General features: G+C 49.4%; 1 protein-coding gene and 1 long non-coding RNA gene across 2 annotated transcripts in view; one reads left to right on the top strand and one right to left on the bottom strand.

Annotated features, from left to right (window-relative positions):
• UCK2 (uridine-cytidine kinase 2) overlaps positions 1-7,829 on the bottom strand; it is a 59,487-nt gene extending 51,658 nt beyond the window's left edge. Inside the window, exon 1 of the mRNA XM_070396313.1 lies at positions 7,710-7,829. Within this exon, the coding sequence (XP_070252414.1) occupies positions 7,710-7,805 (96 nt within the window). The 5' untranslated portion in view covers positions 7,806-7,829. The remainder of the gene's footprint in view (positions 1-7,709) is intronic.
• A 297-nt stretch (positions 7,830-8,126) lies between these two features.
• Positions 8,127-14,103, top strand: LOC138995973 (uncharacterized). The gene is made up of 5 exons (XR_011468705.1): positions 8,127-8,534; positions 8,608-8,769; positions 10,466-10,562; positions 11,812-11,852; positions 13,514-14,103. It is a non-coding gene; the product is annotated as an uncharacterized lncRNA (long non-coding RNA).
• Positions 14,104-15,463: the final 1,360 nt, after the last annotated feature.

The following is a 15,463-nucleotide window of genomic DNA, read 5'->3' on the forward strand; positions in this document are numbered from 1 at the left end:
ACCTAGATGGTGCCCTGACCGGGCGGGAATCAAACCCACACAACCTTTCGGTGTACAGGACGCCCGGGCAGGGCTACATGTATTAAAGCCAAATGATCAAGCTATCAGCTACAAAGATACTTCAAAATGTTGCCATTGTTAAGCAACTTTGTTGCCCAACACTATGTTGCACCTATAAAACTCGCAAACAGAAACTTATAAAAACTTGCAAAACATTCCAAATGAGGGTTTCAATGGGTTTTTAATACATTAGGTAAAAAACTATAAATGAAGCACCTTGGTTTGCAAAAACAATCGATGGGCAACAGAAGATGAACATTTTCTGGCTCATTTTTGAAAAAAGCCACTGCTACCCTCATGCAAATGATGAGTTTCTTATACTTGGATCTTTTCAGAGGATAACTTTTTCAAACATGATGGTCATTAAATCAAGATTCAAAAGACTAACATAGAACCAAGCCTTTAGGCTTGCATTATCCCCAAGATGATCATCACCAATACCATCCAAGATCCATAAATCCCGTGTATAAAACAAGATTTTTAAAAATAAAATGTTCTTACCAAAAAAATAAAAAATACATAAAATGTGCTTTAGTCACAAATAAAAAATAGTTTTGTAAGAATTAAAGGGTTGCCCTGGCCGGTGTGGCTCACTTGGCTGAGTGCCGTCCTGTGTACCAGGAGGTTGCCAGTTCAATTCCCAGTCAAAGGCACAGGCCCGGGTTGCAGGCTCGATCCCCAGTAGGGGCATGCAGGAGGCAGCCGGTCGATATTGCTCTCTCACATAGATGTTTCTCTCCCTCTCCTTTCCTCTCTCTCTAAAAAAATTAAAATTAAAAAAAAATCAAGCCCTAACCGGTTTGGCTCAGTGGATAGAGCGTCGGCCTGTGGACTGAAGGGTCCCCGGTTCGATTCCGGCCAAGGGCATGTGCCTTGGTTGCGGGCACATCCCCAGTAGGAGGTGTGCAGGAGGCAGCTGATCAATGTTTCTCTCATCGATGTTTCTCACTCTCTATCCCTCTCCTTTCCTTTCTGTGAAAAATCAATAAAATATATTTAAAAAAAAAAAAATCAATAAACTATTAGAAAGAATACACCCTCCAACCTATTTTACTAATCTAAAAAATTGAACAACAAATTGATGTCTCTCTTTCTCTCTCTCTCAAAATCAGTAACTATTTTTTTTAATTAAGACTCATGAACAATATAAACTGATGAACAAAAATAGAACCAGAGACAAACTAGTAGAAGCATCAAAGAGACTGTCCAATCTATGAGGGAAGGCTTGGGGTGAGGGGGTAAGAGATCAACCAAAGGACTTGTATGCATGCATATGAGCATAACCAATGGACACAGACAGTAGGGGGGTGAGGGCATGTGCTGGGGGGTGGGAATGGCCAGAGAGAGGTCAATGGGGGGAAAAGGAGACTCATGTAATACTTTAAACCAGGGGTCCTCAAACTTTTTAAACAGGGGGCCAGTTCACTGTCCCTCAGACCATTGGAGGGCCGGACTATAGTTTAAAAAAAAAGTAGTCGGCTGCTAAGCAACAGGCAGCGGTGGCAAAAACACCCGGTGGGCCGGATAAATGTTTTCGGCGGGCCAGATAAATGTTTTCGGCGGGCCGGATAAATGTTTTCGGCGGGCCGCGTGTGGCCCGCGGGCCGCAGTTTGAGGACCCCTGCTTTAAACAATAAAGAATTTAAATTAAAGAAAAATTAAGACTCATCTCTAAAAGGCCTTGGAGATCGTGAGCAGTCAACAGTACCACCTCAGAGCCCACTGGCAAAAAGGCCATCAGCAGTGAAATTCCCAACACAATCTGTCTCCACCCCAGGAGCTCATAAAAGCCCGATTACACAAGGTGCCGCATCGGGCGGAAGGCCAAAGCAAACAGTGAGCCCTGAGTGGAGCCCGGCGAGCACAGCGAGGGTCGGAAACCACAGGGAGACCCGCTGCGGTGCCAGCACGGCGGGAAAGGCGGCTGGCTGGTCCTCAACCCACAGGCTCCGTCAGCCGCTGACGCAGAGAACCAAGCAATTTCAGGCCCAGCAAACAGCCAGTGGAAGATCCTTGGGCCGGGGACAGTGTGGCGTGCCCTGCAGGGTGTGGCTGGCACAGAGAACCCGGGGGCGCGGGGAGAGTGGCAGGGCCACAGCAAACCAGGGCTGGATGGCCTGGGCAGTGGTGGGGGCGGTGGAAAGTCACAGTGCCAGCTGAGGAAACAGAAGGCCCAGCCCACTGCTGCTCCTGGGAGCCCGATAGGAGGGTGCAGCCTGAGTGGTCTGGCCAGATGGGTGGCAGCCGAGTTCCAGGATCAGGGCAGTGGGAGCCACGGTGGCACATCTGGAGCAGGATGTCCCAGAGCAGATGCTGACAGCCCACAGCGCAGAGGGGACGGAGGGACTGCACTGTCCCCCGTGATGTGTGTTACTCACCACCAGACCAACCTCCCTAAAAACACCTCTGACGACGCCGCTGCTTGTGGGGAAAGCTCAGTAAAGGAAAAGTCGGGATTCCACTCCAAGTTCTATCACTTAGTAGCTAAGTGACGTCAGGTCACAAGTTCTCTGAGCCTTATCTTCCAATGTCATTCATCAACAGCGAAGACACCAGGCCGACTTCAAAAGGAAGAGACAAATGCCTTCATAATGCAGCGGCTTGGTGGTAAATGGGGTTCCAACACCGCTGAGCCCTCCCCTCCTATTTCCTTACGTGCCGACTTCCCCCGGACACACAGAGCAGCATCCACAGGAGCGCTCCTTCAGCAAGTACCCCGCCCAGCACATGCCACACGGCGCCAAGGCTCCGAACAGCAGTGTCCCTGGGCTGGGGCTGGGCGGCTTCCCTTTTTAATCCTCACCCAGGGTATTTCGTCCATTGATTTCCAGAGAGTGGAAGGGAGGGGCAGGGGGAGAAACATCAAACATCAGACACATTGATGGGGTGCCTCCTGCATGCGCCCCTACTGGGGCTGGGAAACCGAGGTCCATGACTGGGAATCAAACCTGAGACCCTTCAGTCTGAGGGCCCGACGCTCTAACCACTGAGCAACCAGCCAGGGTGCAGGGGCTTTCACTTTTGAGCCATTGCAATGTGAATGCTGTTAAGTAAGGTCCCACCTGTGGCTTGAAATCCTCATTCAAATAATCTTGTGAATGAAGAAATAAAAGGGTAACTATAAACTACGGTCCGCCTCACTCCGTGGGGCCATGAGGCATAAACAGGACACTCAGAACTTTCTTTTTTTTTTTCTTTTCAACAAATTCACATTTTATTTATGTTGACATAAACTGTACAAAATTGACTTTCTTCACCGAAAATAACAGCGATGTTTTCTGTATTCTTCCTAAACTACAAAACACATTCTGGTAGGTTGTCTAGGTTTCGCTTATAAATCAAGACACGGCAGTAGATATAACCACAGAAAAAGACCAAATGAAACAGATCGATCTGAGTATCCATGGCCTCTGATCCTGTCTTGACCATGAAACAGAAGTGCTCCACATATTCTTGCTAAAAAGCTTATGATGACATAGGTTCAACAAAGGAATGTAAACAGCGACACCCAGATGTGGGTGTAACAATGGCGGGTTCTTTCGTCAATGTTTCTCTTTTTTTATATGTATATATATTTTTATTGACTTCAGAGAGGAAGGGGGAGGGAGAGAGAGAAACATCAATGATGAGAGAGAATTGTTGATCAGCTGCCACCTGGCATATGTCTTTGACTGGAATTGAACCTGGGACCCTTCAGTCCACAGGCTGATGCTCTATCCACTGAACCAAAATAGCTACAGCAACACTCAGAACTTTCTACCACAGCCGGCGAGTCGCTTTAGTAAAAGGCAAAATGGGGGAAGTCTATGGAAGCATTAGACAGAAAAGGGTCCGATTAAGGAAACAGATAACAGAGCTCCCAGAGGAAGTGTTCACAGAACTGAGGGGTCCACGAGGCAGAGCTGGAAGCAGCTCCCACACGCCTGTGTGCCGCTGGCGCGGGGGGCGGGAGTGGGAAAATAAAGTTTGGGCCCACATTTGGGGCCCGGGATATGTGCTGTGCTGGTTCACTCTGCAGTCCGGGCCATGGGGAGTCACAAAGGTTTCCAGGAAGCCCGGTGATAGCCAGACCTGAGCCCAGGAAGCCTTGGTGGACCATGCTGGCCACAGGCCGTGAAGTCACCAGGGCAACGGCAGGAGACTGAATAGGAAAGTCTTAGCGGGTTTGGTCAGGGGATAGAGCGTCGGCCTGCCGACTGAAGGGTCCTGGGTTCGATTTTGGTCAAGGGCACATGCCCAGGTTGTGGGCTTGCAGGAGGGGGCATGCAGGAGGCAGCCAATCAATGATCCTCTCTCATCATTGATGTTTCTATTTTTCTCTCCCTCAAACTTCCTCTCTGAAATCAATAAAAATATATTTTTAAAAAATGAACAGGAGAGGAGATACAGGCAAAGGAATCTGATTTAAACTTTTTTTTTTCCCTTCCAATGTTACTTCTTGCTCTCTCTCCAGACCTCTCTCTGGGAGAGTTACAAGACTCTGATTTTTCACATGGGTCAGAGTGACTTTTTCAACCCACAGTTTTAACATGCGATTCCCACAGGGATGGGCCAAGTCAGCCTTGCAAAGCTTCCACGAAAGTTCTACTTCGTCATTTACAAAACAAACTAGGAAGTGTGATCTGTGGCGCGGCACTCAGTATTTTTGCCTTCTCCAAACCAAAATAACTTAGTCTGAGATAAAATACTCGTGCCCAGGGCAGCCACAGCATTGAGACACATTAAGAGCCCAGAGAGATGGCAGGGAGTTGGCTTTCTTATGGGGGAGGTGGGGGAACAGGTGCATTTCCACATTTCCACTTCCAGTCCAGCCAACCTCGGAAACCAGCCGGCAGCCTCTCCAAAAGCCGGGGCCAATTCTTCTTAAACAAGATGGGGCGGCAGGGACCAGCAGCACCGGGCTAGCCCTGCTGGGCCACCAAATACAGACCTGAACACTCTTTCCATCTCCAAGTGATGCAACTAAGTGCTGGGCTCCAGAGGCTCTGAGCTTCCTTCCACCTCTCAAGGTGACATTTTAAAAAAATACATTTTTATTGATTTTAGAGAGGGAGAAAGATAGGAACATCAATAATGAGAGAGAATCACTGACTGGCTGCCTCCTGCACACCCGGGCATGTGCCCTGACCGGGAATCGTACTGTGACCTCCTGGTTCATAGGTCGATGCTCAACCACTGAGCCACACCAGCTGGGCTCAAGGCGACATTTTTAAAAATCGATTTTAAAGAGAAAGGGAGAGGGAAAACACACACACACACACTTTGATTTTTTTGTTCCACTCATTTATGCATTCATTGGTCAATTCTTGTATGTGCCCTAACCAGGGATTGAACCCACAACCTTGGCCTATCGGCACCATGCTCTAAACAACTGATCTACCCAGCCAGGGCTCAAGTTGTCATTTCTGATGATGCTCTTAGGCCCTCTGCCTTCTCCCAAATTCCTTTAACAGGCGCATCTGTAACAATATAACCGGGGGTGGAATATCAACCTTGCTTCCAGACCCCCAGCACTACAATGCTCAGGCCCGAGACTTCTAAAAATGGCCCAGTTTGTTGATGTTGACCAAGATTAGTAAAGAAAAGAAAACTGAGCCTTAGCCGGTTTGGCTCAGTGGATAGAGCATCAGCCAGCAGACCGAAGGGTCCCGGGTTCAATTCTGGTAAAGGGCACGTAGCTTGATTGCAGGCTATGCAACCAACCAATTGATGTGTGTTTCTCTCACATCGATGTTTCTCTCTCTGTGTCTTTCCCTCTCTCTTCCACTCTCTAAAAATCAATGGAAAAATATCCTCGGATGAGGATTTTTTAAAAAGAGGAAATTGGAATTCATTGAAGGAAAGGCAGTAAGGACTGTAATCAAAGTATACCTACAACACTGGGGCGACAATATGGAATCGGAGAAGTAGAATGCTCCTTTGGACTTAAAAAAAAAAAATCATGAAACCATCTTAAACAATGACAAAGTACTTATCAATGCCAAACATGTAAACAGGCTTTGAAAACAGACCCTTTCTTGGGAGTTTCTACAATTGTCCTCCTTGATTGGAATTCGGGACAGTGAGTAACCACCGCCCCCCGGCCCCCCCCAATGGCTCTGGGCTCCCTCCCACTTGACAGTTTGCCTACTTAGATCATCAACTGCGAACGGTGACGACTGAGAAACCCAGGAGAAGGGAGTCATTTCACATCCTAGGACCTGTTCCCACCTCTGTAGCGACTGAATTATTTAGACTAGAGGATGACCAAGGTCATTCTGCTTCTAAACGCTGCACCCCCTGCCTGCTTCAGCCTCCTCCCCCAAGAGGACTGGCCCTCAGGTCAGCATCCAGGCCCAATTACAGGGCAGGCACCATGCTGGGCGCGCTGGGAACTCGCCCCAGAACCGGAAGAAAGGTCCCAGGAACAGGAATGCGCTATGGAAAAACCATTCTAAGAAACAGGTCGAGCCTCCAAGCCTCCTGAAGGAGCGGGAATCTGGTTTTGCTTGAATGACTAGTAAGACCGCTTCACTAGCAAAGAAGAGGGAACATGTTTAAGAAGTGCATTCAGCCGGGGCAAATGCGGCACAAACTCCAGGGACCCCAAGCGGGCAGGCGCCTAGCCCTGGGAGCCCACGGGCCCCGTGCGCCAACGCTGCCCAGACCCGGAGGGAAAACGTGGAGCCAAAATGGAGGGGCCCCGGCGAGTGGCTCCGGGACGAAAGCCGAGCGGTGGCTTCTCATGGCGCCGGCCGCTCCCAGCTCGCTCCGCCGGGGGCCCCTCTGGCCGGCGCCGCGGGGAGCCCTGCTCCGAACCAGGCTGGACGGAGGTGGCTGAGCGGCAGGGGAAGCAGCGGCCGCCTGACGGGCATTAGGGGAGGAAAGAAACATCTGGGAGGACTCACCCACCCGCAGCGCAGCCCGGGGGTCAGGAGGCAGGCGTCCCCGGGCTCTCCTCGCGGGGAACACAGGAGAGCGGGCTCCCGAGGACACGGCACCCGCGGGAGGGCCTCTCCGAGGGTCCCAGCGCGCACGCCGCAGGCGGCAGGGAGCGGGGCGCCAGGGAACTTTCTCGTGGAAGCCGGCCACGTCTCCTCTCGGCCCCGAAGAAGGGGAGCCCGACTGCTCCCACCTCACCGGTGTCACCGCATCTCCGTCGCTCAGGATTTTACCCGAAAAGCCCTGCCATCCCAGCCCAAGCGGGGCTCCCTCCCCGGGACGCGCCCCGCGCGCTCTCGCAGCCTCAGGTCGGGTCCCATCGCTCCGCCTTCGGCACCGGGCGGCGCGGCTGGGCGCACGTCCACGCGAGGCCAGGAAAGGGATGCACTGGGGGCTCGCTGGGGACCCCACTCCGAGCCCGGTCCCCAACAGCGAGCGGACTTGCAAAACAATAGCATCAGCCGCCGCCGCCCCTCCCCCACAGGACCCGGGCCACGAGCGAGCGGCGCCGAGAAAAGGACCCCGCGGGGGTGGCCGACCCCCAATCCTCGACCACCCGGTACCTGCCCGCCACCCCGCCGCGCCCCGAGTGCGCGCCGGAGACGGAGCTGGAGCGCCGCCAGCAGCGAGGCGCACGGGCCACGCGGTGCTGCAGCAGCTGAAACGGCCGCGGCCGCTGCCCACGGGCGCCGCGCCGGCCCGGGAGGCAGGAGCGCGGACCCACGTACCTTGCCGCTGGCCGTGCCCCCGCTGACGCCGATCAGGAAGGGCCCGCCGCCGCTGGGCTGCTGGTGCTGCAGGGTCTGCTCGCTGTCCCCGGCCATGGCTCGCGCCGCCCTCCTCCGCGGCCTGTGCGCGCGGACGCACGCGCCTCGCTCCCCGCCCGCCCGCCCGCCGCGCCCGGCTGCCTCCGCCCCGCTGCCGCCCCGGAGGCCGCCGCCGCCCGCCGCTCGGATCTGGTGTGGGCTGCGGTCCCGGAGGAGCGAGTGCCTGCCTGTGCGCACGCGGCGCCCTTACATCCCCGTCGGTGGGCGGCGTGATACTGCCGCTCCAATCCGGCGGCCGACGCGCTGCGATTCGCCGGGGCGGCGGCGGCGGGCATCTGGCCCCGCCCGCGGGCGCCGGAGGGTGCGAGCCGACCCGACCGCCTTCCCGTCCCGGCGGCTAACCCTTCCCCCGCGACCTGGGTCTTTAATTAGAAATGCCGCCACCTCTTTGCAAAGGAATAAAAGGCTGAAAGGGGGGGCCAGATCCTGGAGGGAGTCCCCCAAGGTTTGGGAGCGAAATTAGAACAAGCTTGGAAAATTAAGAAGAAATAAAGAGTTAATGTTATTTTATCCAGGCTCAAAACGCGCTTTCCAAAAATTAGAATGTTCTTTCCCCTCCCGTTGGCCAAAATAACGTCAGCCCCTGGTTTGAAACGTTTCCTCTCTCGGAAACCCCCAAACACCATCCTCCTTAACCAGCGACTCCATGGAGAAGGGTACGCTCCCTCCTAACAGCAGCGCCCTTTCAAACCACAGTTTGAAATCCGAAGTTCCTGCGGAGTCATGGTTAGTGCGAACATTAATATAATAATTAATGCTCTGCTGACCATTAATAGCTTTAACTGAACTGTTTTTTCAGAGATGGGCCTTCCGGGCGAGAAAGGCAGTTAGCCGCCTTGGACTCCGCCGCCGTCTGCACCTCCGGAGCCAGGTTTCTGAGTTTAGGAGCAGTCCGTCTCCAGCCTCATGATCTGCTGAATGGGAGCAATGATGCGGGTACATCCCAGGACTGCTGTGAGCTGTAAGTGAGCTATTATATTTGAAGTTCTGACAATAGTGCCTGGCACAGTCTCCAGCGGTCGCCAACCGGTGGTCCGCAGACCACTGGTGGTCCGTGAGTTCTGAAAGGTTGGCGACCGCTGGCTCTAGACCATATGTAAGTGTTTGAAGAGAAAAAGGCTGAAACTTGTTAACATAAAAACATTCAAACATGTAAAGAATTTTTGTAAGTTTATTTGAGCCAAACTGTGGACAACTGCTGGGAAGCAGAACCTCAATGAATTGAGAGAATGCTCCAGAAAATGGCGTTTTTTTTTCATCTATTTTATAGATTAGAAAGGCAGGAGACAGCAAAGCGGGGGAAACCCCTGGGATTGGAGAAAAAGTAAAATGATAGACACATACTTAGGTGGGTGCAGGATAGTTAACTATCAACGATCTGTATTTATAAAAGGCCAGTGACCAGTCACTATGATGATAATTGCGGCCCCAACCTCCTGTGGCCCCTCTCCCTCACCGGCCCAGCCCAATCCAGCCCCATCGGGGTGGGCCAGCCGGACCCAACCCCTGAGGGGTCTGGAAAAAGAGTACTTAGAAGCTACCCAGACATTTCAAGGATATGTTATCACAGGTGCAAAAAGACAATAGGCTTAGTTAAGGTAAAGGTTGACCTTTTCAGGGAAGATACCTGCCTAGGCTGTAACTACCCACAATAACTGCTTTTAGTTAAAGTTTAATTTCAGACCATCCTTTGTGGTGACTTTAGGTCTCTGCATTTGCGAGACTGCCATGCAGGCCTCCCTGAGCTTGTCAGGTTAGCATGTGGCTTCCTCACTTCCCCACCCCCACCCCCAGACTGGAAAGGGAACTTTTGTTGGGGCCACGGGGACAGCCTACACAAGTAATTTCCAGCCTCTGCCCCAGTGATTCTGGGATCGGACCAATGAGCTGATAGGGTCCTACAGTCTAAGAGGACTTAAGTCAATAGCATCCTCTTTTAAAACAATACATTTCCTTAAATTCAGAAACATGTTAGGGGAAAAATACTAAAGAAAATCAAGGGTATTAGAAAACATAAAAGTTCTTTCTGTTCTTGAGGTTAGCTAGAAGGAGGTGCCGTCCCAAATGGCTGTGGGGTAAGTGGAGTGCGTTTGTGCCCATTTGTGAGTCAGCTTCTTCTCCCCAGTCTTTCCTCCACTAGACATCTGACAGTCTTCAAGGACTTTTGCAGAGGTGTTTAAAGTCCAGGATCGGCCTGCGGGAATTTTGAACCTGACTGACCCACAGCTAAGGGGATATTAAGTAGCTGAGAGGAAGAAGAGCTAGATAAAACAATGCCATGTCCTCCGTGAACTTGGCCCCAAAACCCACCTTCCTTATCATTCCCATCACTTTTCCCACAATATTTTATCTCATAAATTTTCAAACAGAGTTGGAAGAGTTTACAGTAAATACCACCTAGATTCTATGGTTCACATTGTCCTGTGCTTGCTTTTCCACACTAGCCATCTACCGCTCCCTCTAGCCATCTAGCCATTTGGTTACAACACTTGTTTCAACCTTTTGCTTTTGTTAGTTTTATGCGGCTTAAACAGGCTGATACATTTCTTGCTTTTTGTTTGTTTGTATTTCATTACTATATCCCCAGCACTTTCTGGCACAAAGTAGGACCTTAATAAATATTTCTTGAATGAAGAGACACCATGTGTCATTTGTAGATTCCTAAGGGCCACTGAGCACAAGGAGGGGCAAGCAGGAAGCAGCGGATCCGTGTCACGTGACTGGAGGAAGGAATAAGTGAACATCGTGGAAGAGGTGAGAAAGTCCCAAGCCAAGTCCACTTCCCTCTCTGGAGGGAAAGGGTTCCCTGATCAGCGGTCGCCAGCCGGTGGTCCGTGAGGTCCGAAAGGTTGGCGGCCGCTGCCCTAGATCATATTGATGCCGCTGCTACTCTGCTTTCCTGGCATTCTCAGTCACTGTCTCCAAACTAGTTGAACCAACTCATTAACTAAGCTAACTCATTACACGCCTTTGCACTGTTTAGTAGTAATATCTGCCCTCCGTGCATGAGTTAAAATACATAGAACAGAAGCTGTCTATATAAAGGAAAGGCCTCACGAGCCTACATTTCCAGCTGTCCTCTTCACTCCGAGTCTTTACTCCGCTGCATTTTGGCTCTTTCCTGTCCCCGGGGCTGGCTTCCCCACACATAAGTTACCCGTGTCCATTTAAATTACTAAGCGCATCCCAGCGCAGGTGACCTCAACAAGGACTTCCCCATCTTTGCTCGCTATAAAGCAAGGCAGGCAGCCTGCTATTCCCTGTGCTGTGTCATCCATCCTCTCTGGGGAGCCTGGCCACTGAATCCCAGAGCTCAAGATGTTCAAGCCCTGACCAGTTTGTTTGGCTCAGTGGCTAGAGCGTCGGCCTGCGGACTGAAGAGTCCCACGTTCGATTCCAGTCAAGGGCATGTACCTTGGTTGTGGGCACATCCCCAGTAGGAGGTGTGCAGGAGGCAGCTGATCGATGTTTCTAACTCTCTATCCCTCTCCCTTCCTCTCTGTAAAAAAATCAATAAATATATATATATTTTTTTAAATATATTTTATTGATTTTTTTACAGAGAGGAAGGGAGAAGGATAGAGAGTTAGAAACATCGATGAGAGAGAAACATCAATCAGCTGCCTCCTGCACACTCCCTACTGGGGATATGCCCGCAACCAAGGTACATGCCCTTGACCGGAATCGAACCTGGGACCTTTTAGTCCACAGGTCGACGCTCTATCTACTGAGCCAAACCGGTTAGGGCAATAAAATATATATTTTTTAAAAAGATGTTCAAGTCACGTCTGAGCCTACCGTAGCAATTACAATGCGGATTCTGAATTAAGTGATTTTGTTTTCTGTCCTCCTCCCCCTCCCTCAAAGGGGGGAGGGCAGGAGGGGAAGGTTTTCAATAAAATCCAGAGTTTGAACAGATTCAAGGAAACACATGTTCTCGATATCTGTGATCATCTATTGTATCAGATTTCAGCCTGATCAAGTTCTGGTCTTGTTCACACAGAGATGGAGTCCGCATGAGTGTGCAGCTGCGCTGAAGCCAAGGTAGAGACACAGCTGTTGACGGTCCCCACCTGCCCTCTTCTCTCCAGCGTAGCTAGAGTTCCCAGCTAGACAAGGAACATTACATGAAAGTTCTCCCCTAGGTGCTTCACACCGTGACTAATTCTTTAATTTCTTACCACATTTCCCAGCAGAAAATATGTTCTTACACCTCAGCATGTCTCTGAAGCATTTCAGTTCTCTGTATTGCCTTTCTAACTACTTTCTGCCTTTAAAAAAAAAATGTATTCCCTTTCAATTACAGTTGACATTCAACATTAGTTTGTATTAGTCGGATGCACAGCATCGTGTTTAGACAGTCACATACTTCACAAAGCGACTGCTTGGTGCCTTTTGTCAATCAGCCTGCTCTGAAAGGATGACCAGGTGACATTAATGCACTTCACACCTGGCCCTGGGGTCTTAATCGCTCTCAGATGTGGTCAGGCATCTGGTCCGTCTCCGACATTGGCACCAGCAACATGGGGAATGCCAATCCTCGAGTCCCACACCCAGAACCAGTGAATGGGAATTCTGCGGGGGGGGGGGGGGGGGGGGGTGACCAGGGCTCCAGGTGGGAACTCTGGGGGGGGGTTGGGGCGCGGAGGTGACAAGGCCCTAGAAGTTTGAGAACTACTGACCTAGTGGAGAGAAGATAAGTTCTATGCAGAAAAGTAAGGTGTACATTTTTGCATTGAGACTAAACTTTATAACCTTTGGCAAGTTTCTCTTTTTCTTTGGCTAGTTTATTAATTTGTATATGCCTCAGTTTCCTTGCAGCATTATTCACAACAGCCAATATACAAAAATGGCAGATGACAGGATAAAAATGTGGTGTATTACATACAATGGAATATTATGCAGCCACGAGGAAAAAGAAAATCCTGCCAATTATGCAAAATGGATGGAGCTTGAGGGCATTTCTCTAAGTGGGGAAAGGCAAACAGAAACAGCCCAGGAAAGTTGCCAGCAGCTGGGGGGTGGGAAATGGGGGAGGTTAGTAAAAGGGTACAGGCTTTCAGCTATAAAGTGAACCAGGTCTGAGGACCTGTGTAAAACGTGTGCCTGTCATTGAGAAGGCTGTGATCTCGTATAACTGGACTTTGCCGAGAGAGTGGAACTTACAACTTCCCGCCACACAGATACACAACAGATAGACACGGGGGATGGACGTGTTGACTATCTGGATGGGGCAACCAGTCACAATGTACACAAGTATCAAGCCACGGCCGGCACATTTTGACAACATTAGCAACTTTGTCAATTATACCTCAGTAAGCAAAACTGTCTTTAAAAAAGTAAAACATCTTTCAAAAATGACCCTTTGGGGACAACATGGCAAACCTGGGCCGAAGGCTTCTTCCTTCAACCCAACTGGCTGTCCGGTTTCACTAAGATGAAGGGTAAGAGTCTATTTAGTGAGTAAAAGTGGATTATTGGCCAACAATGTATCATAGGAACACGGAGTAAGCGTGACAGTGAGTATCTGTAACGGGAACTGTCACCTCGAATTGTAGGCTCTATTAAGATGGCCCAGACTCACCCATGAAGGAAAAATGTGAATGAATTTTAGGTATTTAAATATTTTCAAAGGCCCCTTCTAATTCTAATATTACAGAAGCTTAATATTAAAATGAAGTTTTTATATTTCTCTCTCTTAAAAGGCTACTTCTCCCAGCCACTCTGTCAGGGCTGTCGCCACACCAGTTACCATCCGGACAGATTTACCAGGAAATCAATGAGACCTTCACGTGCAATGGCCCTTACTAGGGACCCACTTTTGTACCTGACTTTGACTCTAAGTCCATATCCTTTTTCTTAAGGAGAGGCCCAAGATCTGTAAAGCTTCAGGTCACCTAAGACTTACAGATGCCTTTGGTGGAACCTGAGAATTCGTCTTCTTATTCACCTCATCTTATTTGGTTCTAAGGTTTACTATTTCAGTCTTCACAGTTCTCTCGGATTTTGCTCTTTCTCCTCAATTTCTGATTCTACTTGTTTAGTTCGGGGCTTCCTCGCTTGAAAACGGTGTCACAGTGACAGCTTGACAGCTGGTTTTCCTGATGCAATATTGCTCCAAATGAATCCACCCTATTTAAAGCTGCCAGGCCAATTAAAAACCAACACTGCTGCCCGGCCAGTGTGGCTCAGTGAGTAAAAGTGGATTATTGGCCACTCAACCAGGAGGTCACGGTTTGATTCCTGGTCAGGATACATGCCACGGTTGCAGGCTTGATCCCCAGGGGGGATGTGCAGGAGGTAGCTGATCAATGATTCTCATTATTGATGTTTCTCTTTTTCCCTCTCCCTTCCTCTCTGAAATCAATAAAAAATATATTTTAAAAACAAAACAAAAACACTGTTTATTTTGCAAACTTACCATCCAGCGTAAGATATTCTGATCTTTCCACTATCACCGATCTTCTGAAACTGGGAAGCGTAAATGCCCAGGCAAAAGTGGCAATCAGCCCTGGCTGGTGTTGCTCAGAGGTTAAGAGCATCAGCCCAGCACACTGACCGGTCTCGGGTTCAATCCCCAGCCCCAGTAGGGGAGCAGGTGGGAGGTAACCAATCGATGTTTCTCTTTCTCCCCCTCCCTCCCTCTCTAAAAAAATCAGTGGAAAAAATATCCTCAGGTGAGGATTAACAACAACAACAAAAAAAGTGGCAATCAACCAGAGGGTAAGTGAAGCCACAAGAGGAACGTGACATTTTTAAAAGAGCATTATTTTTGCCTGATAGCGTGTAGTTTAAACGATTACTGCCCACTTTCTTCTTATATCAATCAGGTATAAAGCTGAATGTGACAGTTAAACAATTTGGACCTCAGATGCAGAAACTGGATTCATCATTATTCTTGGCTCACGACATTCTCTTCATCAGCGCGTTCAGCCATGCTGCCACTTCCCATGACATCACCACCAACAGGGAAACCAGGACATAAATTTACATTTACATTCACCTCTGATGCTCCATTACCTCACCCAGCCTTTTCCCATTCAAGCCAACACCAGCAAAATCATCATTCTCTTGCTTTTTCTTTTAACATCCTAAACAGTGTTTGGGGGGCATTTTTATAAAGTTATTAACTTTATGAAAAGCCTAATGCATGTTGTATATAATTTTTAAGAAATTACTCTTTTCACTCTATATTATATAGGGGGGACAAAAATAGGTTTATAGTTGTGTGTATAGGAAATAATACAAAAATAAACTGTTTCATGTACCCACATCTATAAACCTACTTTTGCTCCACCCTGTATTTCTAGGATTAATCCATATTGTGCTGTATAAATATATCCTAACTTACCACTTTATAGATTAAAAGAAAATGAGGCCCATAGAAATTAAATCACTTGCTCAAGTACTACAGCTTGCATGAGTTGGGTTAGGAGTCAAACCTGAAGGCCTGCCCAATGGTTGTAGCTTAGTGATTGTGTTGACCTATGAACCAGGAAGTCATGGTTGCAGTCCGGGTTTGGGCACATACCCGGGGTTGTGGACTTGATCCCCAGTGGTGGGCCTGCAGAAAGCAATTGATGATTCTCTCTCATCATTGACTAGAAGCCCGGAGCACGAAATTCATGCACAGGTACAGTCCCTAGGCCTGGCCT

The sequence above is a fragment of the Myotis yumanensis genome, unplaced genomic scaffold, assembly GCF_028538775.1.
Source record: "Myotis yumanensis isolate MYYU_CA2020_CCGP unplaced genomic scaffold, mMyoYum1.0.hap1 SCAF_17, whole genome shotgun sequence".
Classification (NCBI taxonomy): domain Eukaryota; kingdom Metazoa; phylum Chordata; class Mammalia; order Chiroptera; family Vespertilionidae; genus Myotis; species Myotis yumanensis.